The sequence below is a fragment of the Chiloscyllium punctatum genome, chromosome 6 (genome assembly GCF_047496795.1).
Source record: "Chiloscyllium punctatum isolate Juve2018m chromosome 6, sChiPun1.3, whole genome shotgun sequence".
Lineage (NCBI taxonomy): Eukaryota > Metazoa > Chordata > Chondrichthyes > Orectolobiformes > Hemiscylliidae > Chiloscyllium > Chiloscyllium punctatum.
Window position 1 is genome coordinate 24,056,869 of NC_092744.1, and position 21,350 is coordinate 24,078,218.

Consider the following 21,350-nt stretch of genomic DNA (forward strand, 5'->3'; position numbering starts at 1 on the left):
TTCCCTAAAGAGCTCAGTGAATCAAGTGGGTTCTTACAATAATGGACAAGATTACCATGAGGCGAGCTCTGCATTCCAGACTTTGTTTTTTGTAAGTGAATTGAAATGTCATGACCTTCTATAGTGGGATTTGAACTCATGCCCCAGAACCTGAGTCTGAGGATCTGAATTACTAGCCCAGTCATAATACCACAGCACCATTGCTTCTTTCTTTCGCTTGATCATACTCCTCTGAATTGTCTTAGATTGTCTTACCCATGATGTAGGTGCTGCTCAAGTGGAATTGCTTGCTCGTGTGTCCCCTTCCCATTCATCATTCAGGGTTAAAACCATCTTTAACATGCTCCCAAACTTGCATGTTGCTGTTAGAACAAGGTCACTAGTTTCTTGGGAATACCACCATCTAGATAGGTTCTTGGCTGTCAAGGGGATCAAGGGTTACGGGGAGAATGCAGGTGGGTGGGGATGAGAAACTTATCAGCCATGATTAAATGGCGGAGCAGACTCGATGGGCTGAATGGCCTAATTTCCACACCTATGTCTTTATGGTCTTACTTATTATGGTCTCCATATTTCTTTCAATCCCGATGTGAGTGTGTATCTCATTCCTTTACTGCTCCTTGGTCAAAATCCTGGAACTCCCCTGTTTTGGCAGCATTGTGGTTCTACCTGCTCACTACAAACTTCTTCATTTCTGACCCAGTCTACTCAACCTCCTCCACACCCTCTCCTTGCTATCTCTCACAAAGTGCAGTGCCCAGAAATGAACATAAGACTCAAGCTGGGGCCAAGTCTGTGTTTTATTAAGGTTTAGCACACTTCCTTGCTCTGGATCAAAGAAGGAACCCTTTGAGGATCTAATGTGTGCTGCATGAGTTAAGGCTTCATGGACAGTAAGCCGCTTTTGTGTAACTTGCTATAAGCCTCCAGCTCAGAATCTCTGTCATTTTTTATTAAAATCATTTGTGTAAAAGTTTACCAGAGGGGGAAAGAGATCAGAGGCTACAAGAGGTGAACAACTCTGATCATTTTCATGTGTTAGGTTATTTTCTGTTGTCCCATTCATATATTGATCTGTCAATTCATATCAATGGATCCATCGCACTCAACCTTCGTATCACATCTGCAGCTGATCTTGAAAGTTCCACATTCATAAAACAGCTGCAATATCAGAACTCAAGCAATGTGTCAAAGGTGAGAATAGGGTTACATTGGACAAATGATTATGATTCTTGTAACTCAGAAGCTTGGAATTATTAACCTCAACTAAAGTTTGCCAGCCGTGACTCAGTTGGTAGAATCCCTACTTGGAAGCTGGAGAGCTGTGGGCTCAAATCCTGAGCCCTCCAACACAAAATCCCAGAGATGGCAGTACTGAAGGGGATGCAACACAGTCAGAGGCGCTGTCTTCTGGATGAGATTCCAAACTGCAGTTCACATTCCCTCTCAGGAGAATCTAATGTTTCTCCCTGGTGTCCTGCCAAATAATCAATCAACATGACTAAAACAGCTCATTTATCACATTCCGATTTGTGGGAGGATAGCTCACACAACACAAACTGGCAGCTGTATTTCTTACAAGGGGAGGTGGTTAAACAATGATCATCCCACAATAATCCAGAGGCTGAGTCAATTGTTCTGTGTGCATGGGTTCAATTTCCACCTCAGCAACTGGTGGAATTTAAATTAATTATTGAATCTGGTGTCAATCATGCAAAGAAATCATCAATTGTTGCAAAAACCCATCTGCTTCAATCTGGTTTAGGGATAGAAATCTACCACCATTACCTGGTTTGGTCTATAATGTGACTCCAGAACCAAATCATCTGCTTGCCACTGAAATGGCCATTGAAGAGTTTTGAATAGGTACAGCTTCCCCAGCTCATCAATGATGGACACAAAGGAACATCTATACAGGCACACAGCAAGAAAATTCTGGCCAAGGTCAATACAGAATGAGCAACATTTGCTGGCCTTGCTAAAGCCGCCAATGTTGCATGACAGCATGAACAAAAAATCTACAACAGTGAATACACCGATAACAACGACCCACAGCGATAATTAATAACCAGCTCATAGACAGCACTCATGGTGGAACCAGTTTCTCATAGTTCTGGCTCTTCAGTCATCAGGAAAAGTGCAGCCTTGGAATTAATCCCACCCCAACAGATTGCTACATGTCATTGGAAGTGTAACAGGATCCCCAGCCGCAGGTAATGGTGGTGTGGATGAGCACAGAGCAGGGCACCTCAGGCAAAAGTGCCAGGGCCTCCAGCATCAGGTGGCGATAGTGAGGGAGGGCAGCCTGCCTGGCAGCTAGACAAAGCAAGTGGACCCTCTCTGGAGGAAAGGGGGGGGGAAAAGAGACCTCATGGGGAAAAAGATCAAACAGACTAAGGATTGCCTCAATCAGATGTAAACCACGAACTTATTTCCATTTAAATACTGTGTATTTCTGTTTAATGTTAATTGCCCTTCAAGCAATTGAAATGATATGATGGCAATGAAATAAATAATCCCTGCTTCATGACCTGTGCATTCAAATCTGAAGTTACAAAAAGATGTTGATGCTTGTGACAATTCAAAACAACCACATTGTCTGTGACCCTTTGGGGCTTCCTGATATTGTGAGAAGTGCTATCAAAATGCAAGCCCCTTTATTTTCCATTAGACCAGGGCCAGACAGAATGGTGTCAGCTGGCAATGGCCTCGAGACTTGAATCGGTGCAGTTTGAGATAAGAAGGAACACCTACACAGACATATTGCCAGGAAACGTTATTCCTCTCGTACATTGCTCAGGCGAGGCAGGACTTGCTGCTTATACACAAACAAGCATCCAATGGAAAATTAGTAAGAATGGAAATCCATCCACTCTCCCACAGGCAAAAACATCTTTTTTTTGAAAAGGCAGTAAAATTAACTGGAATTTGTCTCCGAAGCAAATATCAAAAGGCAAGGCAAACGACGAATTCGTCAGCTTTCCCAGACTAATTTTCCATCAAAATAAACCAATTGGGTTGACTACATTGAAATTGTTAATTAGAGCATGCTGGGTGTTATGGATAAAGCTTCAGGCAACACCACACTTCAAAGCAACTTCACTAAATTGCAAGATTTGTTTTAAATACTGTGAGCAGATGTCTTTGTCTCATTTATTCGTATAGAGATTTTAAGTACTGTAATCTTCAGCACAAAATAGTAACTTGTACAAGGACTGCACCAAAAAGGGTTTTCTGGGAAATTGCTGAATGAATTTCGAGAAGTTGATAAATTTACCAACATAGTCACCAAATACTACAGCCAAAAATAGTCTCTTATCAATATATGATTTATCTGGTTCTTGCTATGTGCTGTGAAAAGTCACAGTCTAACCAGAAGGGCAGAATAAACAGCTGTTTCCTCCAAACTAGACAAAGGGAGTCAGGGGACAGACAGAATTGCGGAGTTAAGCCCACAATCAGATCTACCACAACTATATTGAATAGGACAACGAGCCGAAAAGGTCGAGTGACCAATCCTGCTTTTAATTTGGGTGTTTTTACTCACTAGTCAGTGCCATCTATGCCTCACTCTTCCCTCTAAGTTATAAAGTCATTGGTTTCAAACAAAACACAGAGCTCAATTCCAGGAGATGCTGCCAGTGCAGTAATGAGCGGGTACACACTGTCAGAGGGTCAGTACTGTGGGAATGCCGCACAGTCGGAGGGTTGGTACTGAGGGAGTGCCGCACTGTCGGATGGTTGGTAGTGAGGCGGTGTTCATTAACAGGGGGTCAGTACTGAGGGGGTGCCAGACTGTCGAAGATGTCAACTTTTCATATAAGATGGTAAGCCAAAGTCTAATCGGCTTTTTCAGGTGAACATAAAACATCCCTTATTTGCTATTTGCTGAGCAGAAGAATGCTATCCTGATGTTCTGTTCAATATTGTCCCTGAGCTGAAACCAATCTGATGAGTATCATCTTTCTCTTTGAGGGATGGTGCTGTGCACAAATTAACAAGCTCTGTTTCCCACATCAGATGAACAGCTGAAGAATGTCAATGGTTGGGCAGCACTTCGTGGTGTGCTGGGCCAGTGAAAGATAAACTTCATGTTAGTAAGACAATGATTTCAGAAGCTCTCTGTCTAAATGGTTTTGTTGTTACAGTGAGCAGAGCTGTCACATTATATTCCTGTTGAATTTATAATTGATATTTCACAGCTGTTTATACAAATTAATGAAGACCCAAACTACACTGCAGTAGGAAAATGAGGCCTAACCTTTAGTGAATTATTGAGAGCAACTTGAGGAGAAACAACTCATCAAAGCTCAGAAATTTTGAGTGCAGGAGATTTCAACCACGAATCACATACTCCTTGTTTCCTCTCAGTGGGTGACGGTCACCTCCGAGTCAGAAAGCTTTGACTTCAAAATCCCGCTCCAGAGCCTTGAGTCCATCATTTATCTACACTGTCGGCAGTGGTACCTTTCTCTCAAGATGTTCATCTGTAGTCCAGTCTGTCCTCACAGACAGATGTGAAGAAAATCCCATGCCAATAATTTTCAAGAGGAGGTGGTATGTTCTCCTTGAGGTCCTGGGTCATCATTTATCCCCCCAACCAATATCACTAAAAATGCCATCTGATCGTTGCCAGATTGCTGTTTAATTTTTGAGAGCTTGCTGTGTACAAATTGCATTATAGCAGTGATTACATTTCCAAAAGTGTTTAATCGACTGTACCACAATTCAGGACAGTCTAGAACCCAGTTGGCAGAGCAGGGTAAACCTAGAATTTATCTTCTTAGTGCCTAGTATAACCGGTTAACTGAAGGCATAACAGCTCGTCAGACAGAATGAGAGACAGAGAGATAATGGAAAAATCAAAGATAGGAGGCAGGGTGAGACAGAGAAAAGGAGACAGGAAGACGATAAGACATAGACGTGGGAGTAAAGTCATTCGGTCCATCAATACCACTGGCCCACCACTCTCTGGCTAAAGAAATGTCTCCTCATTTCCATTTTAAACTGACCCTCTCTAATTCTAAGGCTGTGTCCACGGGTCCCCACCCGAAGGAAACAAATTCCCAGCGTCCACCCTTTCTAAGCCATGCATTAACTTGTTAGTTTCTATTAGATCTCATCTCAACCTTCTAAACTCGAATGAATACAATCCCAGCATCCTCAGCCATTCATCATATGTTAGGCCAACCATTCCAGGATCATCTCAAGAGACAGTCACAAATTAAGAGAGAGAGAGACAGAGACAGCAAGAAACAAGAGTAACAGATAGAAGGAAACAACGAGAGAAGACAGAAGATCTCAGAAACAGAGATAGATGGGGACACAGAAGGAATGGAGAATAGAGTGAGGAAGAGAAGCAGAGAGGTGCATAGACAGAAAAAATGAGAGACAAATGGGAAGAGAGACAGACAAAGGCAGTGTGTCGGAGAGAGAGATAGAGACAGAGACACAGAAAGAGACAAAGACATGACAAAGAGAGAGATTAGACAGAGAATGAGAGAGACAGTCAGACAGTGCAGAGATAAAGACAAGACAAATTAAAGGAAACAAGATGAAAAATGTACCAGGGTGGCTAGAAATAAGATTGAGGAAGGGCATCCAAACGGAATTCTGTCACCAGAAATGCAGAGGTAAACACCCAATAGTTCACCATTGTTTAGGATTGCCATAATGGCACAATTACAGTAAGATTAATACCAGTCATTTTAGAGCTTTCCAGTGCACTACCAAGTATTTCATTGAATTCAGGGAGTTCTTTTGCCAGTCTGACGCTGTTCCTGCGATCATTAACTCAAACATTCCCCTATGGCAAGTGGGGGAGGGGAAACTGCAACACAGCAAGGCCTCATCCAGATCTGTCACCCGACAGCAAGCACACCTTCCAATGGATCCGAGGGAAATGGGGGAAGTGAGTGAACCAGAAATATCAGCTGTGGCAAAGTCCTGCTGCCTGCATCCAAACCCACTTATGCTCTCTCTGATCTGCACTGGCACCCAGTTCAGCAATCCTCAGATTTTAAAATTCCCTTGTTCTCATTAGTCATTATCCTTCAACGCTGTAACCTTCCCTAGCCCTCCAAACCTATGACAACCCTGCACCCCTGCAATTCTGGCCTATTGAGCATCCATGATTTTAAGCATTTGACCATTGTCACCTGTGCCTTCAGTTCCCTGGATTCTAGTCTCTGGAATTCTCTCTCCACACCTCTCCAACTCAGTATCCTCTATTAAGATATTTTTTAAATCCCATGGCTTTCATCCAAGCTTTTGGTCACCTGTTCTCATACCTCCTGTTCTTTGATGTCTCATTAGCACCTTGGAACATTAAAGGGGATCTATCAATACACACTGGGTCTGTGGTAACATCTCTGAACAGGTTGATTAGAAAACATCTGTAAATACATGGTAATTTGATTATTTTTGAGCCTATGGTTAAGTGAGGTCCTGTCCAAGACTGGATAATGGATTACTAAACTCAGATGAAACCCAGCTACTTATACCTACTCTAGCTCCATGGTGCACTGATCACTGCTAGGTGAGAGTTCCTGGACAATAATCAGGAATCAGAATGTTGACCGATATTCCTCCTGTCTGCTATGGGTTGCACTCCAAACCTCCCCACCCCTAACCATCTCACAGACTCCAATCTGAACTGGTTCACCTAATCCAACTAGGGCAGGACTGCATTACTGGAAAAGCAATCTCAGAGGTGCCACATAAACAGCTGAGGCCCATTTACACTCAGCCCAGCATAAAAATCAGTTGAATTATTTCAAATCAAAAGCAGCTAACCTGAACCAATATTGGTCCTCTGACCAAAGTTAGTGTAAACAGATTATCCAGTCATTACCTGGTGGCAGTTTTGTGATCTTGCTGTACCCAGATTAACTGCCCTGTTTCACAACAGTGACTGCACTTCATAAAAATGATTCTAACCGAGGATGTACACTGATAGAATGTGCATTCTTTCTGCTTTACACTTCTTACACGGAACAGGGTGAAAGCTGGGGATGAAGTGGAACTGTGCATCTGAAAGAGGAGGGGGATTTTTTTCATCAGGTGCAAGCCCTCTCTGAAAGATGTTGCGCTGTATGAGTTAACTTCATAGGCAGGGAGCTTTCTGATCATCAAACCCAAGTCACGCCAAAAAAAATCAAAACTTGAACATCAAAGCAGAAACTTTCTGATTATGAAAGGAAATAGTTGGAAACATTTCAAGGTTACAAACTAATCTGAAATACTCAGGAGACTGCAATACCAGGACGGCTAGACAACAACCAAACAAAAGCTTGTAGTTACTCTTTACTGTGTGTGAAGTTGCATGTTCCTCTGTTTTGTACAATACAGGGATTCCAACATCACAGGCCTTAACTATATCTAGAGTCACTGATGGATAGGAGGAAACCATTCAATCCATCAAGTCCGTTTCTTTGAGATAGCCAGCGACCTGCTCTTATGCCACAGCCGTGTGACTGTCCCCGCCTCAATTATTTGGCCAATCTCTTTATACAATTACTGAAACTGCTCTCATTGCTCAGTCAAGTAGAATGCACCTCACCACATCATACTATGTGAAAAAACATTACTACTTCATTTCTAGTTCTTATCACCAATCAACTTAAATCTGCGTCCTCTGGTTACACGTACTTCTGTCACATGAAGCAGTTTATCTTTATTTACTTTCACAGAATCAAATCAAATTGCTAAAACCTCTTTGGTTTAGCATCCCATCTATAAGATGCCAACTCCAATGGTGTAGCATTCCACTCGGAGACTCAATCAATATATCATATTCTTTTTAAGGGATGCGGACGTCAAGGTCAGTATTTATTGTCTGTACCTAGTTACCATTGAGAAGATGGTGGTGGGCTGACTTCTTGAACCGCTGTAGACCATGTGCTGTATGTCGATCCACAATACTATTGGTGAGGGAGTTCCAGGATTTTGACCCAGTGACAATGAAGGAACGGTGATATACTTGCAAGTCTGAATGGTGAGTGGCTTGGAGGGGAGCTTGCAGGTGATGGTGTTGCCATGTAACTGCTGCCCTTGTCCTTTTAGATGGTAGAAGTCATGGGTTTGGGAGGTGCTGTCCGAGGAGCCTTGGTGAGTTCTTGCTGTCCATTTTGAGAATGTACACACTACAGTACTGTGCACTTGAAGTGTATGAAGTGTTTAGGGAAGTTGACATCCGAATGAGTTAAAACAGCTATACCTCCAACTCTACCAGGCCCCTGCTCTCACCAAGGGCTCATGACAATTTTCAAGCTTTGAAATAGTGTCACAGTGGAACAAAGTTTGAGAAGCACTGATTTACTGAGTCCATAAATTCCTCCACTTGACTTATTTTCCAGCTCTAATGTAATGCAGGTAGTATGTTCATTGACAGCAAATCTCTCGGTGTGGGACTTGTGATGGGGCAGCTATCTTTCAGGTGAGATGTTAAACTGAGGATATGCGTCAAGGCAATGTTTTGCAGAGGAACTGGAGAGTTCTCTTGATACCCTAGAAAATATTTATTCCTCAACCCTCAACATTTAAATATAAAAATGATGTGGTTAACTCAGAGAAATATATAGAGAACAGGAGCTGTAGGATACCATTTGACCCCCTCAAGCCTGCTCTGCTATTGAATATGATCGTGGATGATCACCCAACTCAGTACCCTATTCCCAGGCATTTCTCTTGGCTGCTTATGGGACCTTGCTGTGGACAAATTGGGTGCCGTCCTCGCTATAATGTCAAATATCAGCAGGCATCGGTTTGAGGAAATAGGGGAAAAGTTTAATGGAGGTGTGTTAGGGAAGCTTTTGTCCACAGGATGGCAGGTGCCCCTGGAACACTTTGCCTGGAAAGGTAGATATATTAACAATGTTTCAGAGGCACTTAGACAGATATATGAACAGGCAAGGAATACAGGGATAGAGACCATGTGCAGGCAGACGGGATCAGTTTAGAATGGCATCACGGTCAACACAGACATGGTGGGTTGAAGGGCCATTCCCGTGTTGTAATGTTCTATGTCCTATATTACAATTGTGACAATACTGCATAAAGTACTTCACTGATTATGAAGCAGTTTGGGACTTCTTGAGGTTGAACAGGGTAGTGCAAAATCACAGTTCTCTTCTGTGTGATTCTGCAGTAATGCTGACCTTGGGATGTAAGTAAACCATTGCCATGTTAAGGGATTGTCTGTATGTGTCCCAATAGATTGGGAATATGTCTGCACTGCCCATTTTATCAACAGCAGAGGGAAGAGAGAGAGAGAGAGAGAGAGAGAGTGCAAGATGCCTTGGCCCAGAAGACAAGTCTCTGCTCATTCATCATTTCAAAACAGCACCCATCAGGCAGCAAGGTAAAATCAGGGGATTTAGAGAGGAACCTGGCAAAAAAATGCAGATTCTTAGCAACCAGGTTCTCAGCACAGGATCCAGATTGTCCAGTCAGCAATTCTACCTGGATCACTGCTGTGTGGCCTCTGCCTTTATGAGATTGTTCGGACTGAACTTGGCAATGGTCTGCCTATTTTATTTGCTACAACTCTTTCTCCTGCAGCCCCTCTTCCTGACATCATCCTGAAGTATAATTCAGCCGGATGAATTTGTCCCTCTTGGTAATTCAACTCATCTGGACATTCCTCATTGGTCCTCCTCACAATCCCTACCCAGTGACCGTCGGCTGGAATGTCAGAACGTGCAGAAAAATCAGGAAGGGTGAAGGTCCAGTTCCCATTTGAGCATCATTCACTGGGTGGACATCAGGAGCTGGAAGCTGTTGGACGAGAAGCAGGTACTAAAAGGGTTAATGTTGAACACTGCATTAACCTCCATCCAATCTGAAGTCCTGAGGGAGGAAAACGAGGACAACAGCTCTGGATGTAGAAAGGGATATCCACCTCCCCCAGTAGCCTGACCAGCTAATGTACCATTTACCTAATTGTTAACATGCAATAAAACAAACCCTTGTTTAGGAAGAGCCTCTTCTTAAGACTCCTCGCTAGTGGTTGATCCTCTCCCACTGTAGCACTTAGATTAAATCCCTATAATTTGGAAACAGGCCATTCGGCCCAACAAGTCCACATCAACCCTCCGAAAAGTAATCCACCCAGACCCATTCCCCTTCCCTATATTTATCCCTGACTGATGCACTATGGGCAATTCATCATGAGCAATTCACCCAACCTGCACATCTTTGGATTGTGGGAGGAAACCAGAGCACCCGGAGGAAACCCACGCAGACACGGGGAGAATGTGCAAACTACACACACACACACACAGTTGACCAAGGCGGGAATCAAACTGGGGTCCCTGGCACTGTGAGGCAGCAGTGCTGACCACTGAGCCACCATGCCAACCCGGTGTTAGGCCTAACCAAGGGGAAGTGCACTGATGGCCGCAGCTTTATACATCCATGTGTACCACAGAATCATTCTATCAGGGAAACAGTATGAGAAGGTGATGCTAAATATAGGCTGGGATTCGGTTCCTGAGACTGCTAAAGTTGATGAAAGGAACAGATTGGCTAGAAGATGTTTCCTGTATCAGACAGCAGACAGTCGCTAATAAGTTCAATCAGGAATTCAGGACAAAGTCCTTACTTGGGGAGGGGTGAGGATGTGGAATTTAGAGTGACTGACATGAACGGTATAGAAATACAAAATAGGCAATGACTCTGAAATCATCCCCATAGAGTAGTCCCTGTCCATTTAATCGGGTTCAGAACAGTTGACTGAATCAATGCGTTTTCCACTCAGGTGGTATTTAATACTCACAGGACAGGTGGATCTTTGCTCAGGGGAATGACCAGGCACATCATAAATAGCATGGGACTAACACACAGCTTTGCTTGACACTAGTTCAGACTTTGAAGACACCCTAGTCAAAAGGATAATGAGGTTTGGGCAATAAGTGCTTGCCTAACCATCAATGTCCATATCCCATGAGGAAATAAGGGAGAAAAAGGCAACCTTAATTTAAACTAAGTGACGGCCTTGTGGTATTTTCGCTGGACTATTAATCCAGAGACCCAGGTAATGTTCTGGGGACCTGGGTTTGAATCCCTCCATAGCAGATGGTGGCATTTGAATTCAAGAAAAATCTGGAATTAAGGGTCTAATGATGTCCATGAATCCATTGTCAATTGTCAAGGAAAATATCCATCTGGTTTACTAACGTTGTTCAGGAAAGGAAATGACCATCCTTACCTGGTCTGGCCTATATGTGATTCCAGATCCACAGCAATGTGGGTGCCTTTTAACCGCCCTCTGGGCAATTAGGGACGGGCAATAAATGCTGGCTTAACTAGAGAAGCTCTCATCCCATTAATGAATTTTTAAAAAGCCTGTGCCTCAACAATGTTTGTACAACCAGTTCAATTACATTCACTCTCCTATCACAAGCTGTTTCTATAGAGTGGTGGTTTTATTTTGGGTTCGGAGAATTTCAGACTACAAAGCCCAGTTTCCTTATCCTGGCGGCAGGCTTGGAGACCAGAGCCTGGGAGTCTGTCACTGGGATAAGGGATCCTGATTTAGCAACCTCAGTGAGTCAGATTCCCAGAGTCTGACCTGAACACATGCCAGTCGAATGATGACTGGATGGCACAGCTGCCTTTTTAAACAGTTCTAATAGTTTATGTCAGGGATTGTTCATGACGATAATGATCACCCTGGGGGAGGGAGGGCTGGGTTCAAGGGGATAAGGGTAAGGATTGATTCACGTATTCTACGCTCCAAACATCCTCGTGAGAGGGAACCTCCATCTGTACACCTCAACCAAGATTTTACTACCTCTCAGATCCTTACTAATACTTGACTTAGAGTCATACAGCATGGAAACAGGCCCTTTCGTCCAACTTGTGCGTGCTGACCAAGTTTTCTAAACTGAGCTAGTCCCGGTTCAAAAGGCCCATATCTCTCTAAATCTTTCCTATCCATGTACCTGTCTGAATGTCTCTTAATGTTATAATTGTATCAGCCTCCATCACTTCCTCTGGCAGCTTGTTCAATACACAAAACAGCTTCTGCGTGAAAACGTTGCCCCTCAGGTTCCTTTAAAATCTTTCCCCTCTAAACCTATGCCCTCTAGTTTTGGACTCCCCCACCCCAGGGAAAAGACCTTGGCTATTCACCCTATTTATGCCCTTCATGATTTCATATACCTCTATAAGTTCACCTCTCAGCCTCCTTTCACACACATTTCTTTAACAAAACCACATACAATATCTTTAAACTGATCCTCATAACTGACATTCCATCTCAGCTGCTTCCTTCTGTCCCTTCTCCAATAGCAGTCAGTCTTCAGAGATACAGTGTTCCAAAAAAGCACTTCCCAAAGATCCACTCGTCCCCCTAATTTGACTACCGCCCATCTCCTCCCCCATCTCGTTTGACCTATCTGCTGTGGAAACAATGCCAACTGACCAATGAGATACTGGCTGACCACCCCCCCCCCCACCCCCACCCCCGTCGTTCTGACAGAATTCGACTCATTCAGAATCCTCCTTCCCCTAGCCTAGCTCTCATCAAGTCACAGTCACATCCTGCGCTTGCTGATCTGAACTGCTCCTTAACTGACAACACTTCAATCAGTTCAGTTATCCATTCATGGTCTTGCTGCTCCTTATTTTGGTAATCTCCTGTAGCCCCACAACACGCTGAGATCTCTGCGCACCTCCAATTGTTTGAAAATCCTCATTCTGAATTGCTCTACCATCAGAGGTCATGACCTCAGCTGCCTGGGGCCTAATCTCTGGAATTCCAGCGTTAAACCTCACTGTCTCACTCCTGCTTTACAAATCTCTTCAAAAGCTTCCCATTTTGACCTACCTTTCGGTCACCTGTTCCTGTGTTTTGTATGGTGAGGCACCTTTGGATGATTTACACTGTTAAAGGTGTTGTAGAAATGCAATTGTTGTTATCGTGCAATGGACCACCTCCTTAATAAAGTAAAGAGGTCTGGAGACAAATGACAGCTGCACATTAGTAGGAAGCTTTTAGATAAGGATTCTTAACAGTTACTCAGACAGGCTCAGAATCTTTCAAACAGCCAGGATATGTAGGAGAATCTAAACACCAATTACCAAACAGTCAGGTCACCATAGTCTTACAAATCACAGGGCTGCTCTCTTTCACTGGAGAGAAACAACTGGTAGCGATTTAACCTGAGGGTCACCATACCTCAGACAATGGATGAAATTAAGAAGAAGATTCCATCATGTTAACCTGAACTAGTGATGGGAAGTGAACCTATTCTGCTGACATCACACTGCTTTGCAAATCAACCATCCAGCTAACTGAGCTACACCAATCCCCAAACAAACAAACAGTAGCAGCAACTGAATGCAAGCAGCAGATCAAATACCCTTTCAAATAAAAGCAAAATACTGCAGATAATGAAAATCTGAAGAAATCAGGGAGGATGTGATAAAGAAATTTAGTACATCTGACAGCATCTGTCGAGAGAGAGAAAGAATTAACATTTTGAGTTTGATATGACTCTGGTTCTGAAGACTCAAAACATTAGCTCTGTTTCTCTCTCCACAGATGTTGCCATACCTGCTGAGCTTCTCCAGCATTTTCTGTTTTTATTTCAGACATCCTTTGATTAATTTAGCATTTTCAAAATGACACCGCACAGGAAGAGGCCATTCAATCCAACACCCCTGGGCCAGCTCTTTGCAAGAGCTAGCCAATAAGTTGCACTCTCTTGCTCCACAATTTCCATTTTGATTTTTCAAGTATTTTTCCAATTTCCCTCTGGAAATTTACCACTCAGTCCACTTCCACGGCTTTGTCAGCCTGTGTTTCCTGGATTACATCTGCTGTGTTGATTAACAAAATTCATCTCCCTCCTCGTTCCTTTGCCAAAGCTCTGAATGAAACTGAAACTGTACTGATTACAGACCACCCGCCAGTGGGAAAAGTTCCTCTTTATTTTGTGGTCTTATTATTGAACAGTTATCTGGGAGACCTTATGGTGCAGTGTCCTAGCCTCTGGATCATATGTTCGAGATTTGATGCAGTATAGTATAGCCAAACAGGTTAAGTATCAATGTGCAAATACTTGCAACACACATTAATGGTGGGCACTAAGAGGGGAGAGACTCCTGGTCAGCTGTGTGATGGAAAAAACATTTGGATCTTCTATGTTACTGACCTTCATCCTGAATAACATGTCTGTGAAATGTTATCTTGCTACAGCAACTCAGTCGGAGTTGGGGAAGTTGGGGAGATGCAAGGTCTTGACTGGGTGGCAAGACAGATTTAGCTATTCAGCCTTGCGCTTAGACCTTCCATTAACAAACTGAAAGTTGGAATCTTTGTGTCCTTTTCTGACGCCAGTGCTGATATGTCCGGATGAAGGCCAAATTTCTTTTCGCCACATTAGAGGTCAATATCATTTTTTCTCAAGGTATTAGATCATCTAAGCCTGAGGAACAATCAAGACGCAGAAACTGCTGAGAGTTCTGAGCATAGCACAGTCCATCACGCAAGCCAACTATCCATCCATTGACTCCAGCTACACTTCTCCCTGCCTCGGAAAGGCAGTCGACATCAAAGACCCCTCACACCCCAGTTACAATTTCTTCCAAGCTCATCTGTCAGCTTCTTCCCTGCTGTTATTAGACTTCTGAATGGAACTATCAAATTTCAAATCGAATGTTGATCTTGCTTTTTGTGCATCTTCTTTGCAGTTGTTACTTTGTACCCCTTGCCCTGCTCGATCACCCTATGATCTTTGAATGTTATGATCTGCCTGTACTGCACGTAAAACAAAACTTTGCATTGTATCGATGTACATGTGACAATAAAAAATCAAAGTTGTGTTCTTTAGTCAGCAGAGTTTCAGACAAGGGGAGAAAAATAAGCTTCAGGTTTAGGAAGCAAATTACAGCGCATCGTTTCAAACCAAAGGTAGAGGAAACCTGGAATTCTCTCCGTAGACAGATATTGGGAGTCAATTGGAACTTTCAAGTCTGAGATCTTCGTTGGCCAAGGGCATGGAAGGATGTAGAGTTATAGAGTCATAGAGTCATAGAGATGTACAGCATGGAAACAGATCCTTTGGTCCAACCCGCCCATGCCGACCAGGTATCCCAACCCTATCTAGTCCCACCTGCCAGCACCTGGCCCATATCCCTCCAAACCCTTCCTATTCCTATACCCATCCAAATGCCTCTTAAATGTTGCAATTGTACCAGCCTCCACCACTTCCTCTGGCAGCTCATTCCATACACGTACCACCCTCTGTGTGAAAAAATTGCCCCTTAGGTCTCTTTTATATCTTTCCCCTCTCACCCTAAACCTTTTCCCTCTAGTTCTGGACTCCCCGACCCCAGGGAAAAGACTTTGCCTATTTACCCTATCCATGCCCCTCATAATTTTGTAAATCTCTTTAAGGTCACCTCTCAGCCTCTGACACTCCAGGGAAAACAGCCCCACCCAGTTCAGCCTCTCCTTATAGCTCAAATCCTCCAACCCTGGCAACATCCTTGTAATCTTTTCTGAACCCTTTCAAGTTTCACAACATCTTTCCAATAGGAAGGAGACCAGAACTGCACGCAATATTCCAACAGTGGCCTGACCAATGTCATCTATGACAGGTAAGTACAGTTGAGGTGCCGTGCGTAGGCTTGATATGATTGTCTTGCAGGAAGGGCTGAATGACCTCCTCCCTTTCAGTTAGTAATGTAAAGGCAGGGCAGATTATTGTTCTAGCACAATGCCAGAAAGGGACTTTCAGCTGGAACACAGGAAATTTGAGATACGTTCAGTCACAAAGGATGGCCCCATCAGTACAGCTGGCCAGCTATGATCCATGCAACAGCTTGACACCTGACTGAAATCACTCAAAATAGAACATACTTAAAAAGATCTGTTATGGCTGTGACTCACTCTAACCATCACCGTGAAGCTGGATTGGGTTTCCATAATCACAAACATAATAATTAAAGACTGTAAATTTGTCAAAGCCACAAAAATTAAGATCTAACACTTTCGGAGAAGTTTGGGGTGATTCAAATGTGTTGTTTATTCACAGGCCAAATAACTTTGAATGGCTCATTGTTTGCATGCTCTGGCATTGGGAAGATGTGTCACTGATTTGCTATAATTAGCTTCTTGGTGAATTGTTACAAAGCATAATATAATTAATATCACTCATTCATTTCAGCCAAACTAGAATTCAGCCTTCGTAATGTTCCAGATATTACAATATCAGCTGATCCCCACATGGCATTGTCTATCCATGACAGAGTGTGAGCCTGGTTTTGCAGATACAAAGCAGGACAGTCTGCAATACGATTACAGAACAACCTGGAGTTAAGGAATAACATCAGGCAGGATTCCTGCTCTTCATTACAAGCGAGTGCCCCAATATCAAATCTGTAATAATCTAACCAAATCAAATACTTGTTTTAAGTAGTGTTACAGAGGTCGCTGTTTGGATGGATGGGCAGTGTACAATATGAATATACAATCTGTCTAACACACCCAACAGTCTTGCCCCTGCACAGGTTATTGTCCTACCTTGGATACACTGCAGAGATCCATCTTCTGCTCTTATGGTGAAGGTTTCTCCCGGATTAACCTGAACTAAAATAACCTGCAACAAAGACACAAGAGTTAGCTGCAGCACCAAGTACAAGAAGAAAATCTCTTCATATCTCAAAAGGTTATGACTGAGTGTTTGAAACTGAAACAATAGAATCGAAGACTGCAGAGCGACTGGATTTCAGTCTACGGAGCTCTGTGCCTTCACAGTGGGACTCAGTACTTGGCACTTGCCTTGCCTGACCCCCTCTTCAGCCCATTGAGAGAGGAGGAAACTGCTGAGGACTCCTCCCTCAAACCACTATCCAGTAATCACACGTCAGGATGCCACAGGGGCAATGGAAGCACCACTATCCAGATTTCTCAAGACACATTGTGATGGTGGAAACTGTTACTCATTCTTTGGGACGTGTGGCTGCATGCAAAGACAGCATTTATCACGCATTCTCAGTTTCCCTTGGGAAGGTAACGGTGAGCCATCTTTCTTGAACTGATATGAGCATAAGCGGTACAGTTAGTAAGTTTGCTGATGACACCAAAATTGGAGGTGTAGTGGACAGCGAAGAGGGTTACTTCAGATTACAACAAGATCTTGATCAGATGGGCCAATGGGCTGAGAAGTGGCAGATGGAGTTTAATTTAGGTAAATGTAAGGTGCTGCATTTTGGGAAAGCAAATCTTAGCAGGACTCATACACATAATGGTAAGGTCCTAGGGAGTGTTGCTGAATAAAGAGACCTTGGGGTACAAGTTCCTGGCTCCTTGAAAGTGGAGTCACAGGTAGATAGGATAGTGAAGAAGGCATTGGTATGCTTTCCTCTTATTGGTCAGAGTGTTGAGTACAGGAGTTGGGAGGTTATGTCATGGCTGCATATGACATTTGTTAGGCCACTGTTGGAATATTGCATGCAATTCTGGTCTCCTTCCTATCGGAAAGACATTGTGAAACCTGAAAAGGTTCAGAAAAGATTTACAAGGATGTTACCAGGGTCGGAGAATTTGAGCTATAGGGAGAGGCTGAACAGGCTGGGGCTGTTTTCCCTGGAGCATCAGAGGCTGAGGGGTGACCTTATAGAGATTTACAAAATTATGAGGGGTATGAATAAGGTAAATAGACAAAGTCTTTTCCCTGCTGTCGGGGAGTCCAGAACTAGAGGGAATAGGTTTAACGTGCGAGGGGAAAGAGAGAAAAGAGACCTAAGGGGCAACTTTTTCACGCAGAGGGTGGTAAGTGTATGGAATGAGCTGCCAGAGGAAGTGGTGGAGGCTAGTGCAATTGCAACATTTAAATGGCATCTGGATGGGTATATGAATAGGAAGATTTGGAGGGATATGGACCAGGTGCAGGCAGGTGGGACTAGATTGGGTTGGGATATCTGGTCGGCATGGACAGGTTGGACCGAAGGGTCTGTTTCCTCGTGGTACATCTCTATGACTCTATGCTGCAGTCCACACAGTGTTCGCTACGACTGATTGACATGACAGCACAAGCCAGAGAGCAGTTGGTGGGAGACTACCGTCACATAGCAATTCAGAGCAGGGTAAGGATGGCTGGTTTTCTCACAGAAAGGACAATAATAAATCAGCTGGGTTTTTTTATTACAATCCAATGGTTTCATGGTCAACACGAGCTTGTTGTGGTACACTTTAAGTAGGTGTGGGTACTGTGTCTGCCTAAAAACTGGAGGGGGTGCTGTTCTAATGCATCATGTGATTCAGACTTGGCTTGTTCTGTGGAAGCTGCCAACTGCAATCACGCAAGTTCTCCAACTGGGTGACACTGCCACCCATTTTGCAAATACTTCATAAATGAGCCTATGCATTTTTTCATTAACCAATTGCCTGATGTGTGGTCGGTGCCCAGATGTTTATCAGTAAACACAAGAAAAAAAACACAATTCAGCTACTTTAGAAACTCCATGCTGTTACTGAACTCAAGTCTACTAACTGGACCACTGCAATCGACATGCAAAAAGAAGCATACAGTAACATTGTTGCGATTTTAATTGAAATTGATCATACACAGCATGAGATAAACTTGAAGACCCACCAACTTTACGCATATCTGAATCTAAACAGTCACTCAACTTCAACATTAACACTCTGAGGTACAGGCTGTCAAGTTACTTTGTTCAAATGGCTGCATCATGACAGACATCGGAGTGAGGAAAACAGGCAGAGGAGGTTTCCATGGTGTCATATGCCAACTCTTGCCCCACAAATAACATAACCAAATAGATGGTCTGGTTATAATCTCATAGCTGTTTTCCATATCTTGGAAGTCTCCTCTCGATGCAAGTGGTCATAGATAGTGAAAGTTATCATTGTCTCCAAATGTGGCAACTCAACCCTTAGCCGACTAAGTAGGACAGTACTTAGGACTGGGATCTCAAACCTGAGGCTAAATTCATGGATTAGGTAGCTCCTTTAAGCTTAAGAACACCTTACAGCCAATATGTTACAAGATCCTCTAATCTCGCAGCAAGAAAGACTGGCCAACAGTCAGATCCTCTCCCATTCCTGAAATAACTGCTCAGAGGCCAGTATTCCCTCAACAAGTCACCCTTTATTTCCATGTGCAGAGTACATGGGCTCTGACCAGCCAGCTCAGAGCCTGTCCCTAGAAAAAGGAGACACTCTGAGTTTCTTGTTTTTTTTTTGACAATCCCTTTTTTTTAATTTTTTTTGCGCAAGACCTTGGCTGGACTGAGAACCTATGCCAGGGAGCCTTTACAGATTAAGGGTATGACTTCCGTTCCAGTCTCTTATGAGATGCAGTTGGTTAATCTCTTGTTTATTTTTTCTTTTTTTTTCTTTTTTTATAACTCCATAGAGGCCGGTATCCCTTCACCAAGTCTCCCTTTATTCACACGTGGAGAATCTCTTGTTTATACCTGTCAGCTAGGGCCCACTGATTGGCGCAGGCTAACAACCCCGATCAACAATCTCATGATCAATGAGATCTACTTGGCCCTCATTCCAGTTACCATAAGCCAAACTGAATTGGGATATTCTGAGATGATGAAAGGTGCTATAGAAATTAAAGGCAGAGTCAAGACAGCATTCATTGCAAGAGGCTTTTATATCTTTGCAAACATGAAACAATCTCTCATATTTCTTCTTTATGATCTTCTCTAAGTGGGCATTCATTCATTTGGAAGAAAATATTTTCACCTTCATGGTTTGGATGAGAAATAAACAATTTGTTTTATTACAGTATCTTTTGTGACATCAGGACAACTCAAGGTGTTCTACAGCCAATGATGTAGGCAAAATGGAAGTTATTTTATGAATGGCAAGTTCCCACAAATAGAAATGCAATAATGATCAGAGAATTTGTTTTTAGATTTTTGTTGACTATTAAATATGGACCAGGATCAAGCTAAGACTTCATGGTGTTGGGTTAATATATGAACAATGGATAGAAGATTGGATCACAAACAGAAAACAGAGAGACGGGGATGTACAGATAATTTTCAGCTTGACTAATCATAACTAATGGAATACTACAGGGATCAGAGCTGGGGCCTCAATTATTTACAATATACTGTAGATGTCGGTGCGTAGGCTGACCTTGCAGCTTTGAAAATTCGCTACAAAAACAAGTGTGTGGGTGGTTAGTATTTTGAAATCCCATTGACATCTGATGCAAAGCCCTGCACACCTTCAGACCATAGCTCATATCGTCTGCTTGATCTCTTAAATGCAGCTGTAAGGTATTGGCAAGTAAAACGTCCATTTGTTGGGTGAAAATTGAAAGCTGTTCACTAATGCAAGTATGGGAGCTGTTGGTTGGGTTAACAGTCTACATGTTGAGTAAAAACATGATTTTTGAGGCCAAAGAAAGTAATAACTACATTGTAGCCAAATTAGCTGACAATACACACATCAGTAGGAAAGCCAGTTGTGAAGGGGAATATACATAAGGATAAGTGGATGGTCAAAATGTTAGCAAATGGTTTGTAATGTGTGAAAATGTTAGATTGTCATGAAGAATAGAAAAGCAGCATTTAGTTTAAAAAGCGAGAGATTCTTGAACACTAACATAGAGGGATCTGGGTGACTTGGTACATGAATCACAAAATGATAGCATACGGGTACAGCAAATGATCAGAAAAGAAAATGGATTATTGGCATTTAATGCAAAAGAATGGGGATATATCTAGGGAACTCAAGCTACTAATACATGGCGCTTTAGTGTGATCACACTTGGAGTAGCGTGCACAGCTTTGACCTCCTTACCTAAGGAGGGATGAACTTGCATTGCAGAAGTTAGCCTGGAATGATTCCTGAAATCAAGGGGCTTTCTTTCGAGGAATGGTTGAACAGGGGAAAATACAGCAGCCAATTTGTGCACAGCAAGCTCTCATCACAGGGGTGTCAGTTCAGTGAAAGAATGCAAAGTGAGTATATATATATATAAGACTTTTAAATACATTATGAGATGTGTGCATCTCTGGCTAGATCAACGTTTATTGCTCCTAATTGTCCAGAAGGTAGTTAAAAGTCAACCACTTTGAGTGTGTCAAGGGTCATATACGTAAGGATGGCTGACTTCCTTCCTTAAAGGAAATTAGCCAAGCAAATGGGTTCTTATGACAAACAACAACAGTTATTACAAGGTCACCACAAGGCTAGTTTTTAATTCCAATTTTAATTGAATTCAAATTTCACCATCCACCCATTCCAATTCACCAATCCCCAGAACATTAGCCTGGGGATATGGACTGTTTAATGCAGTGACATTACACCTAAGCCATTGCCCCCCACCCCCAAATATAAATACAATGCA

The 21,350-nt window shown here is 42.9% G+C and overlaps 1 protein-coding gene across 2 annotated transcripts in view; it reads right to left on the reverse strand.

Annotated features, from left to right (window-relative positions):
• Positions 1 to 21,350, reverse strand: part of fndc3ba (fibronectin type III domain containing 3Ba) — a 343,026-nt gene that overhangs the window by 216,179 nt on the left and 105,497 nt on the right. For both annotated transcript variants that reach the window (XM_072572145.1, XM_072572146.1), the window contains exon 3: positions 16,535 to 16,610. In XM_072572145.1, coding sequence (XP_072428246.1) covers positions 16,535 to 16,610 — 76 coding nt within the window. The remainder of the gene's footprint in view (positions 1 to 16,534; positions 16,611 to 21,350) is intronic.